Genomic DNA, 16,859 nt, shown 5'->3' with positions numbered 1-16,859 from the left:
GTTCCGTAGTTACAGGTCCAAGTTCTTTAGTTCACATAAACACTCCAAGCCCAGCCTTAAAATATACATCAGGGGTAAACTGTGAACTTTTTTATCTTTGCTGATCTTCAGAGGTAAATATTTTCTACGTAAGAGCTCCTCTTTTTACAGTTCTTACATTAAAAAATCAGCCTTCATCTTGGGTCCCTCCTCAGGTATCCAGTTGAACCACACCCATGTCTTCCTTTTGAGCCATGTCTTTGAGATGATTCTTTCCCCATTGAGGCACACTTTGGTTTTGCAAGACTTTTAAAAATATTTGGCAGTTCTGCTTATTACTTAATCTGTCCTCCTGCTCACTAAAAAAATAATGTCTGCTACAAATTTTCTCAAAATTCTTAAATATTAGGTAACTTTATATTAAATTACCCTTAACTGAATATTTTATATTTTTATTACTTTTTAATATTTCTCTTACAGATTTTATTTGATTTATTATCACCTGAAAACTTAAAAGAAGGCCTGAAGGATTCTTCCTGGAGTTCATTGCCATGTACTAAGAACAAACCTTTTGGTTTTCCGTCAGTAATGGAAGAGTTTCACCCTGCCAGTGAGCTTAGCCCAGTGCAGGTAGAGTGAGAAAAGATCACCATGGGTTTAGTGTATCTGCCTCTTTACAATTTAAGATCTGCACTTCCCTCCTTTCAGTACTAGAATCTGTTTAGGTACTTTTAAGCTATTTAATGTTGTCTTAGTAGAATTTTTGTCTATAAATATTTATTTCACACTAAAAACTTTTATGTGAAAAGACTTGTTCATTAATCACAATTTTAGGTCACCTGAATGTTAGAAAAATTTTTAAAATTTTATATTTATTTATTTATTGTCTAAAGTTTTACATATGTCTTCTTTTTCCCGCTTGAGCCCTCCTTCCCCCAGCCATTCCCACCCCGGGCAAGCCCCCACCGCCCCAGTGTCTATGTCCATTGGTTGTGCTAATATGCATGCATGCAAGTCCTTTGGTTGCTCTCTAACCCACCCACCCTCCCCTGCCATTTGTCTCTGGATCTATTCTTGTTCATCAAATTATGTTAATCATTATATCCCATATATGAGTGAGATCATGTGATATTTATCTTTCTCCGCCTGGCTTATTTCGCTTAGCATAATGCTCTCCAGTGCCATCCATGCTGTTGCAAATGGTAAAAGTTCCTTCTTTTTTACAGCAGCGTAGTATTCCATTGTGTAGATGTACCACAGTTTTTTAATCCACTCATCTGCTGATGGGCACTTAGATTGTTTCCAAATCTTAGCTATTGTAAATTGTGCTGCTATGAACATAGGGGTGCGTATATCCTTTCTGATCGGTGTTTCTAGTTTCTTGGGATATATTCCTAGAAGTGGGATTAGTGGGTCAAATGGGAGTTCCATTTTTAACTTTTTGAGGAAACTCCATACTGTCTTTCTCAGTGGCTGCACCAGTCTGCATTCCCACCAGCAGTGCACGAGGGTTCCTTTTTCGCCACATCCTCGTCAGCACTTGTCGTTTGTTGATTTGTTGATGATAGCCATTCTGACAGGTGTGAGATGGTACCGAATTGTTGTTTTGCATCTTTGGATGATTAGTGACTTTGAGCATGTTTTCATATGTCTCTTGGCCTTCTGTATGTCCTCTTTCGAAAAGTCTATTTAGGTCCTTTGCCCATTTTTTGATTGGATCGTTTATCTTTCTTTTGTTAAGTTGTATGAGTTCTCTGTAGAATTTGGAGATTAAACCCTTATCTGAAATATCATTGGCAAATATGTTCCCCCATGCAGTGTGCTTTCTTGTTGTTTTGTTGATGGCTGCTTTTGCTGTGCAGAAGCTTTTTATTTTGATGTAGTCCCATTTGTTTATTTTCTCCTTAGTCTCCATTGCCCTAGGAGCTGTGTCATTAAAGATATTGCTACAGCCCTAACTGGTTTGGCTCAGTGGATAGAGCATCGGCCTGCGGACTCGAGGGTCCCAGGTTCGATTCTGGTCAAGGGCATGTACCTTGGTTGCGGGCACATACCCAGTAGGGACTGTGCAAGAGGCAGCTGATCGATGTTTCTCTCTCATCGATGTTTCTAACTCTCTATCCCTCTCCTTTCCTCTCTGTAAAAAATCAATAAAATATATTAAAAACAAAAAAAAGATATTGCTACAACATATGTCTGCTATTTTGCTGCCTATGGAGTCTTGTAGGATTTTTATGGTTTCCCATCTTACATTTAAGTCCTTTAGCCATTTTGAGTTTGTTTTTGTGTATAGTGTAAGTTGGTGATCTAGTTTCATTTTTTTCATGTATCTGACCAAATTTCCCAGCACCATTTATTAAAGAGATTGTCTTGACTCCATTGTATGGTCTTGCCTCCTTTGTCAAATATTAATTGAGCATAATGGCTTGGTTCCATTTCTGGGTTCTCTGTTCTGTTCCATTGGTCTATATGTCTGTTCTTGTGCCAGTACTAAGCAGTTTTGAGAACTGTGGCTTGGTAATATAGCTTGATTTCTGGTATTGTGATCCCTCCAACTTTGTTCTTCTTTCTCAGGATTGCTGTGGCTATTCCGGGTCTTTTTATTCCAGATGAATTTTTGTAGAGTTTGTTCTAGATCTTTGAAGTGTGCTGTTGGTATTTTAATGGGGATTGCATTGAATCTGTAGATTGCTTTGGGTAGTATGGACATTTTAATGATGTTGATTCTACCATGTTAGAAATGTTTTAGTCTCTTGGAAAATGGGGAACATTGTATTTATTTTAGTTTCCTCAGAGTAGGAACAATTATATTAGCATAACTGCTTAAGCCTCATTATAATATAGGTTAGCTGGATGTCTAGGGTTATATAAGTACTGGCAAAAATAATTTACTTGCCAGCATTTTAGAATTAAAAGTTGGTGCTGTTGGCTTGGCCAGGGTGTGGCTCAGTGGTGGAACATTGACCCATGAACAAGGCAGGAGTCATGGTTCGATTCCCAGTCAGGGTACATGCCCAGGTCATGGGCTCGATTCACAGTAGGGGGTATGCAGGAGACAGCTGATCAATGATTTTTCTCTCATCATTGATGTTTCCATCTCTCTCTCCCTCTTCCTTCCTCTCTGAAATCAATAAAGAAAAACATACAGTATTTTAAAAAGTTGGTGCTGTTAAATGAACAGTTAAAATGGACATTATAAATTATTGAAATTTCATTTTGGTTTGATTCTTGGTGAGAGCAGTAAAGGATAGCGAAGAAATACAGATAGTCTTGTTATTGTATTTTTGTAGAATGAAGAAATACCTGAGGCCTCAGCAGAACCTGTCAAAGGAAGCTTAAACCGTGCTCGGTCAGCACAGGCTATAAATTCCACAGAAATGCCAGCCAGAGAGGATTGCTTAAAACGAGTGTCCTCAGAACCTTTGCTCTCTGTTCAAGAAAAAGGTGCTCTCCTGAAAAGAAAGCTGTCTCTCTCAGAACAGGACGTGATTGTCAATGAAGATGGAAGAAATAAGCTTAAAAAGCAAGGAGGTAAACATTTCACTGCACTCATATAAAACATTTGTTTATTTAGAATAACCTTTAAACTTTCCCACCAAAATAACCCTGTCGTTTCTTTGTTTAAATAGAAACGCCCAATGAGGTCTGTACCTTTTCATTAACTTATGGCGACATCCCAGAGGAATTAATAGACGTCTCAGATTTTGAGTGTTCTCTCTGCATGAGGTATGTAAAATTTTTTTACAAGATGAATATTTTATATTAATGTAAATAAAATACAGGGTAGAAAAAGATAACCTACTCTGTAATAATAGATAATGTAAGTGAACTAAATGTGCTAATTTTACTCCTAGCTTGACCTTTCATACTTTGGACAAATAACTTTAATATATGAACCTCTGGTTTCCTTATTTAGAAAGTATTTGCATAGCCTTTCTCACAGTGTTATAAGAATCAAATGACTTAAATATAAAAAGTTCCTGGAAAATTGTGAAGTTCTATAAAGGCTGTATGTATTATTGTTAAAACTTAGAAATACCCATGATTTTATATTTGAGTAAGGATTCTAATTCTGTACTGCGTGTGTCTAACTTGTTAAAGAACCATTGGATAAGGATTTTCATTATGTGGAGTGCTTAGAATTCTAAAAGACTGATGGTTTGGAAAGAACATTTTCCGCTTACATGAGTTGTGTGGCGTCAGAGGAAAAGGGCCCGAAGAGTCAGGAGACCTGGAACTGGCCCCACAAGGCTGGTGGTAACTGGCTGTATTCCCAAGCAAGTCTCCAACCGGAGCTTAGGGTTCTTTCTTTATGAGGTGGGGGGATTAGTCCAGACAATTTCTGAAGTACCTATATATCTAATAATACTTCCAGGAAATTCAGATGTGTTTCAGGAAATCATACTGTTAGTAAAATTAGTTGTCCCATATTATCTGAGTATTGCCTTTGGTATTAAGCCTAATATTTCTTCAGTATTTAACTATAATATTTATTGGATTATTCCTTTTAATGAATTTTACAGAGTATGCCTTTTATAAGCTTATTAAGAAAACTAATTTCAAAGAGATAAGAAAATAAGAATCTATATGAAGGCTATTTAGTGGTTGTGAATGATATATTTTACATTAAGTCTTGAAAATCTGGTGTGTATTTTACATTTACGACGCATCTTCGTTTGGACTGGCCACATTTCAAGTGCTCAGCGCCACGTGGGGCGAGTGGTTGTTGTCGTGTTAGTGCAGCTCTGGGAGGTTGGCAGGTTTTGATGGAGAATGTTTAAAAAGTTCTTCAGGAACGTTTGTGTAATTGCATTCATCACTGGCCCCTTCCTCCTCTTCTACCCATCAGACCCTCCTTCCTCCTTCTCTAAATAGGGATTAGTGTTATGGTTCTATTAATAGTTTGTCCATTTTTTCTAATAAACAGTTTAATGTGAAAACTAATATGTACTTCATGCATTTTGGTTGATTTCAGGTTGTTTTTCGAGCCAGTAACAACCCCTTGTGGACACTCATTCTGTAAGAATTGTCTTGAGCGTTGTTTAGATCATACACCATATTGTCCCCTTTGCAAAGAAAGCTTAAAAGAGGTAAACATTTTATCTGTTTATTGGTCTCAAGTTTGGCAACATGGTTTTATTTCTGATCAGCCATAGAAATGGTGATTATGATGTTCAGAACGAATTACATTATATATGCTGAGTGACTGCAAAGGAAGATGCCTCAGTACCACGTTAGTGTTGGAGAAGGTGAGGTTAGAGCGGGTAGGGAAAGCAGAGAGGTCCTGGAGACCAAGCCCCTGGTACTTAAATGTTTTTAGCAAAGAGGGTATATGGTCAAGTACCAGGTCAGGAATTGGTTCAATATTAATGATGACAATATTGGGGAAACCCCCAAGAGTAGGCTGGATTTCTGGCCCATTTCAGTCCCATTAACATCTGGAACAGCTCTGTTCAGTAGACTTTGTGCATTGATGGAAATGCTCTATTTCTGTGCTATCCAACATGTCGCTACTAGCCACATGCGAATATTAAGCACTTGAAATGTAGTTAATGTGACTGAGGAATTGTCTTTTTAATTGATTTAAGTGGGCACATTGACTGGTGGCTGCCATGTTGGACAGGACAGCTCTAGAAAGGGGTAGGCTGGGAAGGAGGGGAGGCACAGCTTCCACAGCGCTTCTTGTAGAGTCAGGGGTCAGCGCCAATAGCCGTGTGAGGAAAGCAGCAGTTCCCAGGTGGGAGGACAACACCCTCTCCGTCGTGCAAGGCAGCTGGAGACCCTCTAAGTGAGGCCAAAGCCTTGGAATTCTGCGCTCCAGCTGCACTGGTAGCATTGATCAGGGGAGAGCAGTCCTATCTCTGGTAGTCAACAGGGTTGTTTAAAGAAAAGTGTCTTCCAGATATGAATAAGAAATTGATAAAACCATTTTGCTATCAAACATACAGAGCTATTTCCTATATACAAATATATATATGTGCATTATGTTTGATATGTGTCTTTTAGAACAAGCTGGTATGTTAAAAACAAAACCACGTACAGAACGTTCACAAAGTCAAGAAACAATATAAACTTATTCCTAAAGAATTTGTTAATCGCATGTTCAACTAAATACTGTTTTCAGGTGAAGTATTCTAAATATGCTTTCCTGTGTTCCCAGAGTTTTTAGTACTCTCTAATATATTTTTATTTTATATTTTTACTGATTTTAGAGCGAGGAAAGGAGGGAGGGGAGGAGAGAGAGAGAGAGAGAAACATCAATTGATTGCCTCCTGCATGTGCCCTGACCTGAGATTGAACCTGCAACCTAGATATATGCCTTGACTGGGAATCGAACCTGCCACCTCTCCGTGTATGGGACAATGCTCCTACCACTGAGCCGCATTGGCCAGGGCTCTAATATATTTATTATGCTTTATTTTAGATTAATAATTAGGTATGTAGCTTTAAATTTAGAGATACCTCACCTTAAAAAAATGGTGTTTGAAAGAAAATACGCATATTTAAAAATATAACTAGCATATTATTTAAAAATAACTTTATCTTGTGTCCTGACTTTGAAAATACCTTGTGTAATATAATTTGCATAACCTAAATATATATTTTAAATAATTAAATTGATATGCTCTACAGTTTTGCATCTTTCCTACTTGTGATTTTATTTTGCTCATTTTTTCATTTGAATATATTTTATAGCAGTATAGTAATATATTGACTTGATATTTACCTATTGTTGGATTTGTAAATTGTTTTTTCTCTTTTTTTATATACCATGTGTTATGTCTTTGACTCTTTTCCTTAGGGTAAATTACTAGCTTAAATGTCTTATTTTTAAAAGACTCTTAACCTTTTGCACTCGGATGTTGAGATTAAAATTACTCTTTGAATGTATCAATAATTTGAAATATAAAAAAATCCAAATAAATAAGTTTGTATGAAAAGAAACTCCAGTTTTTTATTCTACTGCCACGCTTTGTAAAATCTGGGGTATTTAAAAAATTAAATCCCGAGTAGAATAAAGGAATCGAGAAAAAAGCAAGCGAGTGCAAAGGGTTAAAACCAAGTGCCCAATTGCGTAGGTCCCTAGAAATGTACAAATTAGATTCCTATCAGGAATGTAAGAGAAGCCATATTTCCCCAAATTTAATACCTGAGTATTAAATTTTATAACATCTTTATTAGTTTAATAGAAAAATGGTAATAACATTGCCTTTATAATGTCTATAATTTGATTAATTTTATAATAAACTCATCAGTTATCTGTATCTACATTACCTGCTCAAGAGTACCACTCTTTAGTGGTTCTCAAAGTGTGTTCCCCTGACCAGCAGTATCTGATTACCTAGACCCCACTCGAGAGCCACTAAATCAGAAACTCGGGTGGGACACAGCAGCTGCATTTTAACAAGCCCTGATTCATGCTAAGATTTGAAAACCACTACTACCCATCTCCTACATTCTCATATTTCCTACTCTATTAAAAAAATATATATTTCTTTTTTATTAAAAATATATATTTTTATTAATGATTTCAGAGAGGAAGGGAAAGGGAGAGAGAGAAATATCGGTGAGAGAGAATCATTGATCAGCTTCCTCTTGCACAACCCACACTAGGGATCGAGCCCACAACCGGGCATGTGCCCTGACCGGGAATCGAACCGTGACTTCCTGGTTCATAGGTTGACATTCAAGCACGGAGCCACGCCAGCCGGGCACTACTCTTATTTTTCATTGGATAATGACAAAACCTTTATTTATGCTGGATCTACAGATTAAAGGATGACCTCTCTTTATCTTATGTTCTCGTGGTCTCCTAAGAGTTTTTCCTCACTACTTTTATTAAATAAATTTGTACTGGGCATTTGCTTTGCACAAAGTTCTGTGCGTACACTCTGACCTGGTCCCTTCCCCTGTGCAGTGTTTAGTTCAGTTACAGAGATGTGTTGTATTCCTGTACGTGTTATACAGTGCAGGGTGAGGTAACTGCCTTTTATATGGTTCTTGGGAGACAGAACAATAATTAAGAAAGAGTTTATGAAAAAGGTAAAATTGGAGCCAGACCGTAAAAGATCGATGGGCTTTTTACAGGCAACAGTATAAGAGATTGCTTCTAGCAGTTGGAACAGTGACACCAAATGCATGAGGGGCGGTTGCTCAGAGTCTGAGGGAGGGGTAAAATGTCCCCTTTATGCATACAGGGGTCATCTGGGGAAAGCAACCTCCTGACGAGGTCTGAGTATAGTAAGGTGACAGGGGAAGGAGAATCTGAAAGGAAAAAAATTTGCTGTAAACTCTGCTACTGAAATAGGGAACAAAAAAGGGTGTATGTGTAGTTTTTGCTTTTTAAAAATAAGGCAATTGCGTCATTTTCTTTATTTCTTACCTTATTTTTGTTTTTCAGTTAAAATGCTAGTTTCAGGTACGCATGAGCTTCCAGATGCAGATTGGCCTTCTGCGTGGGAGATGCAGGGCAGGGCTGACAGCTGCTAAAGGATTTGTGATCAGAGCAAGACACGGGCCTTACATAGGGTGTGGCTCAAGCTGCCACCATGCAGCTTTCTGCTCTTGAGCGAATCCTCAGACAGGTGGCCTGTTTAGCATCATCCATTGTAAGGTTCCCCTCACTAATTCGGTTAATTCAGATTGACTGTATAAATATGTAAAAAGGCTTGACTGTATGAGCTAAATTGTTTTGCCTGTTTTATACTGTAGGAAAAAAGAATTGGAATGTAAAATAATATTGTCTTTTAGTATCTAGCAGATAGGAGGTACTGTGTCACACAGCTGTTGGAAGAATTAATAGTGAAGTATCTGCCTGATGAGCTGTCTGAGAGAAAAAAAATATATGATGAAGAAACTGCTGAACTCTCACAGTAAGTTTCTTCTCATAAAAACACAATCAAATTACAAACTACTACCTTTGAAAACAGGAGAAACCTTCTCGTGGCAAGCTGGATCCCTCCTTTAGTTCAACCCATATAATTAATCAGAGGCATATTTCAAACAAATATTGGTCAGCTTCCCCTGTCCTAAACAAAATTTTTTAAAAGTTCATTTGGTAACTTCCAGATGTTCTACTGGGAATTATTGACTCATTTAAGCAGCATTTTAGGTGGGGGAGGGGTTTCTTACAGTGACATCAGGCAGTGGAATCTGGAATGGAGAGGTGGAGCTACGAACAGTGGTTGCTGGGAACTGCAACCTTCAGGTATCAAGGCAGTGTAGGAGGAAGGCAGGAGACAAATGGCCAGGATTGGCAGGGGGTTTAGCCAATTAGAGGTTTGGAAGGTGGGGCGTTGAGTCCTGAAATTGGAAGAGGGTAAGGAGGTAACTTAGGGGACAAATTCTCAATTAATGAAAATATTGACTTGCAGAATCGAGTTAGTCACAGGAAAGTGAAAACCCTGGAGGTAACTTTGGGATTTAGTGGAACAGATCATTATTAAGAGTACTTCATGGCTGATTGGGGCTGGGTAGGCTGGTCCTAGTTTTGTTGCTCTGTACACCTTTCTTTCTTGTAATTTTCTTCACCTACGTCTTTCCCTCTTTGACCAGTCATTTGAGTCTCTAAATTTCCTTCATAGGTTTTTAATTTCTTAACTCTTTTCATTTTCTTTAATTCTGTCTTTAAAATATATATATTGATTTCAGAGAGGAAGAGAGAGAGAGAAACATCAATGATGAGAATCATTGATTGGCTGTCTCCTGCATGCTCCCTACTGGGGATCGAGCCCAAAATCTGGGCACGTGCCCTGACCAGACCAGGAATCGACAGTCACCTCCTGGTTCATAGGTCAACCCTCAACCACTGAGTCACACCCAGCCAAGCTCCGTTCATTTTCTTTTAACTAGACACACTAAAGAACAAAATTGCAATTTTTGTATGCTGTTTTTACTGAACAACTTTTGGGTTCCTTTATTTCAAATTATAAACAGAAATTTTATATTCATTTCTAAAAAAATTTAATTGTGCTGGTAGACACTTCTTTAAAAATATATATTTTTTTATTGATTTCAGAGAGGAAGGAAGAGGGGAGAGAAAGATAGAAACAGCAATGATGACAGAATCATTGATCTGCTGCCTCCTACACATGCCCTACTGGGGATTGAGCCCGAAACCCAGGCATGTGCCCTTGACCGGAATCAAACCTGGGACCCTTCAGTCTGCAGGCTGATACTCTATTCACTGAGCCAAACCAGCTAGGGCATAGACTCTTCTTTTTTAGTATGTGCCCTCCAAATTGGGCCGTGGCCGTCAGTAAAATACTTTGGGTCTTTTCTTTATGGAAATCGATATGCTTTGTCTTCTCGTGGAACTGACATTTTATTGTGTGGTTCTATGATAGAAAATATTCTGAAGTGCAGATTATGAAGCTTTTTGTTCAACAATGCAAAAAGCTGCCTATAAGAAAGCTGCAGAGATACTTTAAATTCTTAAAACAGTGACACACCAGACCCCCCACAGAGCAGTGCAATCGGTGAAGGAGGTGAATGACAAACGGTAGTAATGGGAGGGGAGCTTGAGGGCACCTTGCTGCTCATTGTCCAGGCTGTTTTCCTTAAGGGACGGGTCCTCCTCTGTCCTTACAAGTTTTGCTAATTAATGGGTCTATTGGTTTTTGTTTTTTTCCCCCAAGTTCTTAGGTTCATAAGGAGAGTGTACAGTGATGGTAAAATACAGTTTTAAAAGTAGAGTAACTAGCACTTATACATTAAACATGTTTTTATTCAATATTAATTTTTGTAACTTATGGTCTTTTTGAAGAAAAATTAGAAAATGTAAGTGAGCAGGGGGAAAAAGCCATAATGGGTAACCCAAACCAAGGGAGCTTCCTTTGGCATTTTGGCATATATCCTTTTATGTTTTAACCTTTTGCACTCGAATGTCGAGTGTGACTCGACACGGTTAGCATCGATAGCAGGAATCGAGAAAAAAAGCAAGCGAGTGCAAAGGGTTAATATACATAAATACATCTTAAACATAGATGGGATCATTTTATTCATATTCCATAACCTCTTTCCCATTAATATAGACATTTAAATGTATACCATGTTATGGCTATGTCATGATTTATTTTATTAGTCTTTTTGCTTCTACGTTTTGGCTACTGTACACAGTGCTACATTAAACAGTCTTAGTACTTATGGGGAAAAGTGAGCCTGTTGGTTCAAAGGATGTGAACATTTAAAAAAGTTTTTGATGTATATTGCCACATGCTTCTTCAGCATGGCTGTACTGTTCCAGTCTGCCCCCTGCACTGCCTGCATCCTCTCATTTTCTGCAAATCTGGCAATGGAAAATGTATCATTTTAGTTACCTGGAAAAAATGTTATTTAATTACCTATTTTGATAGTTTGAAAATATTTTTAATGCCTAAGAATTTTTAATGATTTGCATTTTGTATTTTCTGGGAATTCTTTTTTTCTTACTGTTACCTAAGAGTGACTAAGAGTGTTTTAGGGATAAAAGATATTAACTCAGTCATGTTACAGATATTTTAGAGAGATTTTAAATATAGAATAGAATTCGAGTCCATTACTTTTGGATTCATAAAGATACTGAGCTCTATATGATAATGTGGCAGCTCGAATTCAGGTGGACTTGCTGACTTGTGTGCATAAGAGGATCACAAACATTGTTTTAGTGCTGACATTGTATCCACGTGAGTGGACTGATTATTTTCTTGCCAAGAATAAAAGCTACCTTATTTAGGTCTACTTTCTTTTTGTTTGATATGAATTTATTACTGTGGCAAGCTTCACTCATTTTGGTTATAAATTCTGACATATAATAATGACACTTTTCTCTTCTTCAGCTTGACCAAGAATGTCCCAATATTTGTTTGCACTATAGCCTACCCCACTGTGCCTTGCCCTCTTCATGTATTTGAGCCAAGATATAGATTGATGATTCGAAGAAGCATACAAACTGGAACTAAACAGTTTGGGATGTGTGTCAGTGACACCCAGAATGGGTATGCTTTTTGTGTACTTTTAAATATTTTTATTTACATTGGAACTTTCCTTGAATATTGTTGAGAACATGTGTGCTTATTGCTTGAACTTTGATATTAATTAGAATTTTTCTTTTAGTTTTGCAGATTATGGTTGTATGTTACAAATTAGAAATGTACATTTTTTACCTGATGGAAGGTCTGTGGTGGATACGGTTGGAGGAAAGCGGTTTAAGGTTTTAAAAAGAGGAATGAAAGATGGATATTGCACTGCAGACATTGAATATCTGGAAGATGTTAAGGTATTACACAGTGTTGTTTTCCAGCACACCATGGTGTACTCTGTCCTGGGCATTGTACAGGCATCCAGGCAGATAAGATAGTTTCTTCCTCTCAGAGACCCTCGTCAATACTTATGCAAATTCGTTTCAGCTTACCTTTTACTTATCTTGTTCTTAATCACTGTGAGTTCCCAGAGAACCTGGGAGACCAGACCTAGATACTCTTGTTCTCCAGGCTCACCAGCCAGCACAGCCCCCAGAATGTGTGTGTGTGTGTGTGTGTGTGTGTGTGTGTGTATTTGCAAGGCAGGCACTTAACAGGTGCAGTGGGTTGAATTTTGACCTTTTATAAGTGTACAGTTTAGTGGCATGAAATGTATTCTCATTGTTGTGCAAAAGTAGATGCCTTTTAAACTTGTTTTGTGTTTTATTTCGGATCTTTAAAAAATAAAAAGCATGGGTTTTTTTTTGTCTCTTTTGTGCTGTAGACTCACCCTTTATATCTCAGAATGTTTTTAGTTCTTTTGTTGTTTTCCTCTTGAGTCATCCTTGAGTGTGAAAGGCTGAGTCAAGCCTGGTATTTGCTGGGAAGTGTTCATGTGTGTGGACTAGAGCGCTCCCTGGCAGGCAGTGAGTGGGAGAGAAGTGTGCATTAAGGCAATCAATGTGAGGTGGGTGAGCTAATGCTCCATCTTCCACCTGCATTCGTGAGACCACTCTGGGTCGCAGGCTGCAAGGCTGATGCATTTAATTGGTACTGCCATGATCCAGCAGTCTGCAGGGTGTCCGGAGGGATGGTGGAGGTAGCCACAGCCTTGGGCCTTTACAGCAGGAGACGTTCATCACTGCATAAATTATTCTCTGCCTTTTTATATGCTAAGTGATTTTCTAAAATTTTTTGTTTTTGACCCCATTCTGTGGTGGAAAATCCTGTTCCGCTTTCTGCCCTGTCATCTGCACCTTAATCCCCTTCCCTGTCTTTCCTTTTATTGTAGCAGCTGGACTCCTGCTCTTTTTGTTCCACTGCTTTCAAAAGCCACTGATCCATAAAGACCAAGGGAATTCTCGATTGGAGTAGGCCTTGGTCTAAGAACTCCCTCACAGTCTCACTCCTCCTCCTAATTGTGGGCTGTTAGGAGGGTCCGGTAGTACTGTATTATGTGAGGCAGAAATATATGGTATGTATTGTATAAGAATAATACTCTTATATCCAGCACTGGAATAGGTAGTCCCTATTTTTCAGTTTTTTCAGATGTCTGTGGGGTTGGTGATACTAGACAAGGCAGCTTAGACACAGAGGTCTTACTAACTGTTGTATTCCTAGGTGGAGAATGAAGATGAGATAGAGAGTCTCAGGCAGCTTCATGATTTGGTCTATTCTCAAGCCTGCAGCTGGTTTCAGAATTTAAGAGACAGATTTCGAAGCCAAATTCTTCAGCACTTTGGATCAATGCCTAGGAGGGAGGAAAACCTTCAGGTAAGATGGCTTTGATGTTGTTTCCAAAAGTATCACATTTTTTTAATAAACCCAAGTGAGTAGGTTTTTAAGGTTGTTTTTTTGTTGTTGTTGTCCTTTTTACATAGCATCTCCTTTGTCCCCCGTCTTTGGAATCATGCCTGTATTCTCTAGCTCAGTGGTGCCCCCTGCATTTGATATGGGAGCGGGTGAGTAGGTGTTGGCTGTGATGCCCGTAGGAGTAAAGGCTAGGAAAGGTCAAATCCTTAATTGAGGGGCCCTTTTCAAGAAGGAGAAATAAGGCATTAAAAACGGGACGTGGTACCATCGGGTAAATTGTGACTGTGAGACAGCTGCACCTTTGAGCCAGTCAGCCGTCGTTCTGGGACAGTTGAGAGATGTAGATGTATCATTTTCTGTACTTTCAAAATTTTTTTCTCACCACCTTTTATTCCCAACTTTCAGCCTGTCAATTAAATTCATTTTTGTCTCTTCATGTTTAACACTGCACTCCTCGGAAACTGCTGTCCTTATGGTCTAGCTCAGGTACTTAGGGTTTGCTTTTAAGCTTAATCTAATTAATGTGTATCAGGCATTCTCTGGGCAAGAGATCTGTGCAGTAGGCACTGTGAGAGGCAGGAAAGAAGGGTCCCCAGCCTGGAAAATCTGAGCTTAGATGCATCAAAGCACTGACTTTTAGGCATAAGCATTTTGAATTAAAGAGAAGAAAATGTTTGTGGTCAGAAGGTAATAGATTTCATAAAGGAATGACTATAAGTAAATATGAAGATGGAGAGAGAACAGGTGCCACTGTGGTGCAGACTGCCTCTCAGCTCAGTGCTCAAAGGTCAGTGCAAGTCTGTCTGAATCCCAGCCGAGTCCTTCACCTGAACTTGAAATTTCAGCATTAGACCATCTCCTAATTGAGCACTTACTCTGTGTCTAGCATGTTTGTTTTATCCTGTCTACCTGAATCTGATTAAGCTTAATAGAAAAGCTTTTGATAAGCACAAAATTGAATAAAGAAACTTTAAATGCTAACAAACCAACTTGTAGAAAAATTCAGCATTGCTTTCCCATAGCCTTTACCACCCTCACCTTTTATTGCCCTGTCCTCCACCTCTGCCATCTGTTAGTCTGTATAAGGCAGGATTCAGTGAGGGAAAGAAGAGCCCCCCCAGTCTACTCCTGGAATGAAGGGTTTCTTGTAGGATGTAGATCGATGTAGGTGCCCCGGCTTGGAGAAGATCGGGGAAATAGTCAGTGGTCAGAGAATCTGCCACCACAGGCCTGGGCCTGCCCCGGTGTTGCCCAGTGTCTCAGCTGCAGCCGCAGAGCAGGTGTTTTTCAGGAGTTCTCTGGAAGCTTCTGTAAATCTCACATCTGCCCACACTTGGCAACAATCTCCAGAGAGTAGTGGCTTCCTCTTTTCCAACTTACACATCTCACACAGGAGTGCCTCTCATTGGCCAGTCTAACCTGGAACCATCTGGGGAAGGGGGTTCTGGGGAATGTAGTTTTCTGATGCCTCTGATGTGCAGAAGGAGGTGGTTGTGGTGCTGACTAGAGCACAGACAATACATAAATGTAGAAATCTAGTTTGAGTCTAAGAGTGCACTGAGACCAGCACCGATACAGCTCCTTTTGTCATTCTGAACTTTCAGGTTCAATAGGAAGCAGTTCAACTGTAGTAAAGGTGGCTTAACAATTCTTTTGTATAAATTCCTGTTCTTTCAATAGCCAGTAGTCAGCCCTTACAACATCAGGGGGACTTCTAGCTTTCTGAGGAGTCCACAATTCTTTGAAGCAATTTCAAAATACCAACTAACTTTAAAAAAGTGTTTTAGCCCTAGCCGGTTTGGCTCAGTAGATAGAGCGTCAGCCTGCGGGCTGAAGGGTCCCCAGTTCGATTCTGGTCAAGGGCACAAGTTGTGGGCTCGATCCCCAGTAGGGAGCCATGCAAGAGGTAGCCGATCAATTATTCCCATCATTGATGTTTCAGTCTCTCCCTTCCTCTCTGAAATCAATAAAAACATATTTTTAAAGAAGTTTTAAATATGCATGTTAAGAAAGTATTTCTCAAATAGGGACAATTTTGCCCCCATGGGACATTTGGCAATATCTGGAGACAACTTTAACTGTCACAACTAGGGAGGTGCTGCTGATAGAGGGCAGGGGTGCTGCTCAGCAGACCATGATGCCCAGGACGGTTCTCATAACAATCAATCATCTGGCCTCAAATGCCAGTCACCTGAGCTTGAGGAAACCCTGCTTTAAGCAGTTCCCGCAGAGGAAAGAGTGTGGGCTGTGGAATCAGGTCTGGGTTTGAATGTTGGCTCTGCCACGTATGAGCTGAGAGATCTCAGACAATTTGTATTGCACTTCTGAGGTCCAGTTTTCCCATTTTATATGGGTATAGCAAAAGCCTTCCTTGCATGATTGTTTAAAGAATTTGAGATAGGACTTGATAGGGAAAAAATGCTCAGTCAAGACTAGCTTGTTGGTGGTTGGTTACTGTTGTTATCACATGGATACTTGTTTTATTAATCCTATAAAATGTTGATTATTTTTAGGCAACTCCTAACGGACCTGCCTGGTGTTGGTGGCTTCTTGCAGTTCTCCCTGTGGATCCCCGATACCAGCTGTCAGTTTTGTCAATGAAGTCTTTGAAGGAACGGTTGACAAAGATACAGCATATCCTGACCTATTTTTCTAGAGACCAATCTAAGTAACTAACTGCTTGGATCTTCCTTTAAAGTTACCCTAACCTGGCTGTGCCGATGGCCAGGTTGTCCGCTGCCTTTGCACATCCAGTGCTGGTTTGAAAAATGTATGGAAACTCTTGTGTTTTTTTTTTATTTCCTCAACCTCCAGAATCATGTGGTTCTGCAAATGAATACCCTCAACTAGGATTTAGACCACTAAGAACTTGCACAGGAAAACACACAGCAAATGTGTTAAACCTCTACATTGTGATGAAGTTGCACTATGTACCGTATTCTAAAATGAAATGAGAACTGTGTATGTGTGTGGAGTGTGTGTGCGCGAGCGTGTGGGTAGTATGTGTGCATTTTCTCTGGCTTTAAGATTTTAAAAGAAAAAAAAAAGCCATAGAGAGCAGAGCTTGCCGAGGGTCATTTACTGCCCAAGTTTACAACAGTAGCGATACAAGTTTTTGCGAATTGAATT

General features: G+C 39.2%; 1 protein-coding gene across 3 annotated transcripts in view; it reads left to right on the top strand.

Moving 5' to 3' along the window:
• Window positions 1–16,513, top strand: part of LONRF1 (LON peptidase N-terminal domain and ring finger 1) — a 30,500-nt gene extending 13,987 nt beyond the window's left edge. The window contains exons 4-12 of one of the 3 annotated variants that reach the window (XM_008146219.3): window positions 460–609; window positions 3,270–3,510; window positions 3,609–3,705; window positions 4,955–5,069; window positions 8,731–8,852; window positions 11,796–11,954; window positions 12,073–12,235; window positions 13,539–13,691; window positions 16,244–16,513. In XM_008146219.3, coding sequence (XP_008144441.2) covers window positions 460–609; window positions 3,270–3,510; window positions 3,609–3,705; window positions 4,955–5,069; window positions 8,731–8,852; window positions 11,796–11,954; window positions 12,073–12,235; window positions 13,539–13,691; window positions 16,244–16,402 — 1,359 coding nt within the window. In that variant the 3' untranslated portion in view covers window positions 16,403–16,513. The remainder of the gene's footprint in view (window positions 1–459; window positions 610–3,269; window positions 3,511–3,608; window positions 3,706–4,954; window positions 5,070–8,730; window positions 8,853–11,795; window positions 11,955–12,072; window positions 12,236–13,538; window positions 13,692–16,243) is intronic. The other 2 variants (XM_054720089.1, XM_054720090.1) reach the window with 2 other exon arrangements.
• Window positions 16,514–16,859: the final 346 nt, after the last annotated feature.

Source organism: Eptesicus fuscus, chromosome 8, assembly GCF_027574615.1.
Source record: "Eptesicus fuscus isolate TK198812 chromosome 8, DD_ASM_mEF_20220401, whole genome shotgun sequence".
Taxonomy (NCBI): domain Eukaryota; kingdom Metazoa; phylum Chordata; class Mammalia; order Chiroptera; family Vespertilionidae; genus Eptesicus; species Eptesicus fuscus.
This window is presented reverse-complemented; position numbering and strand designations above follow the sequence as displayed.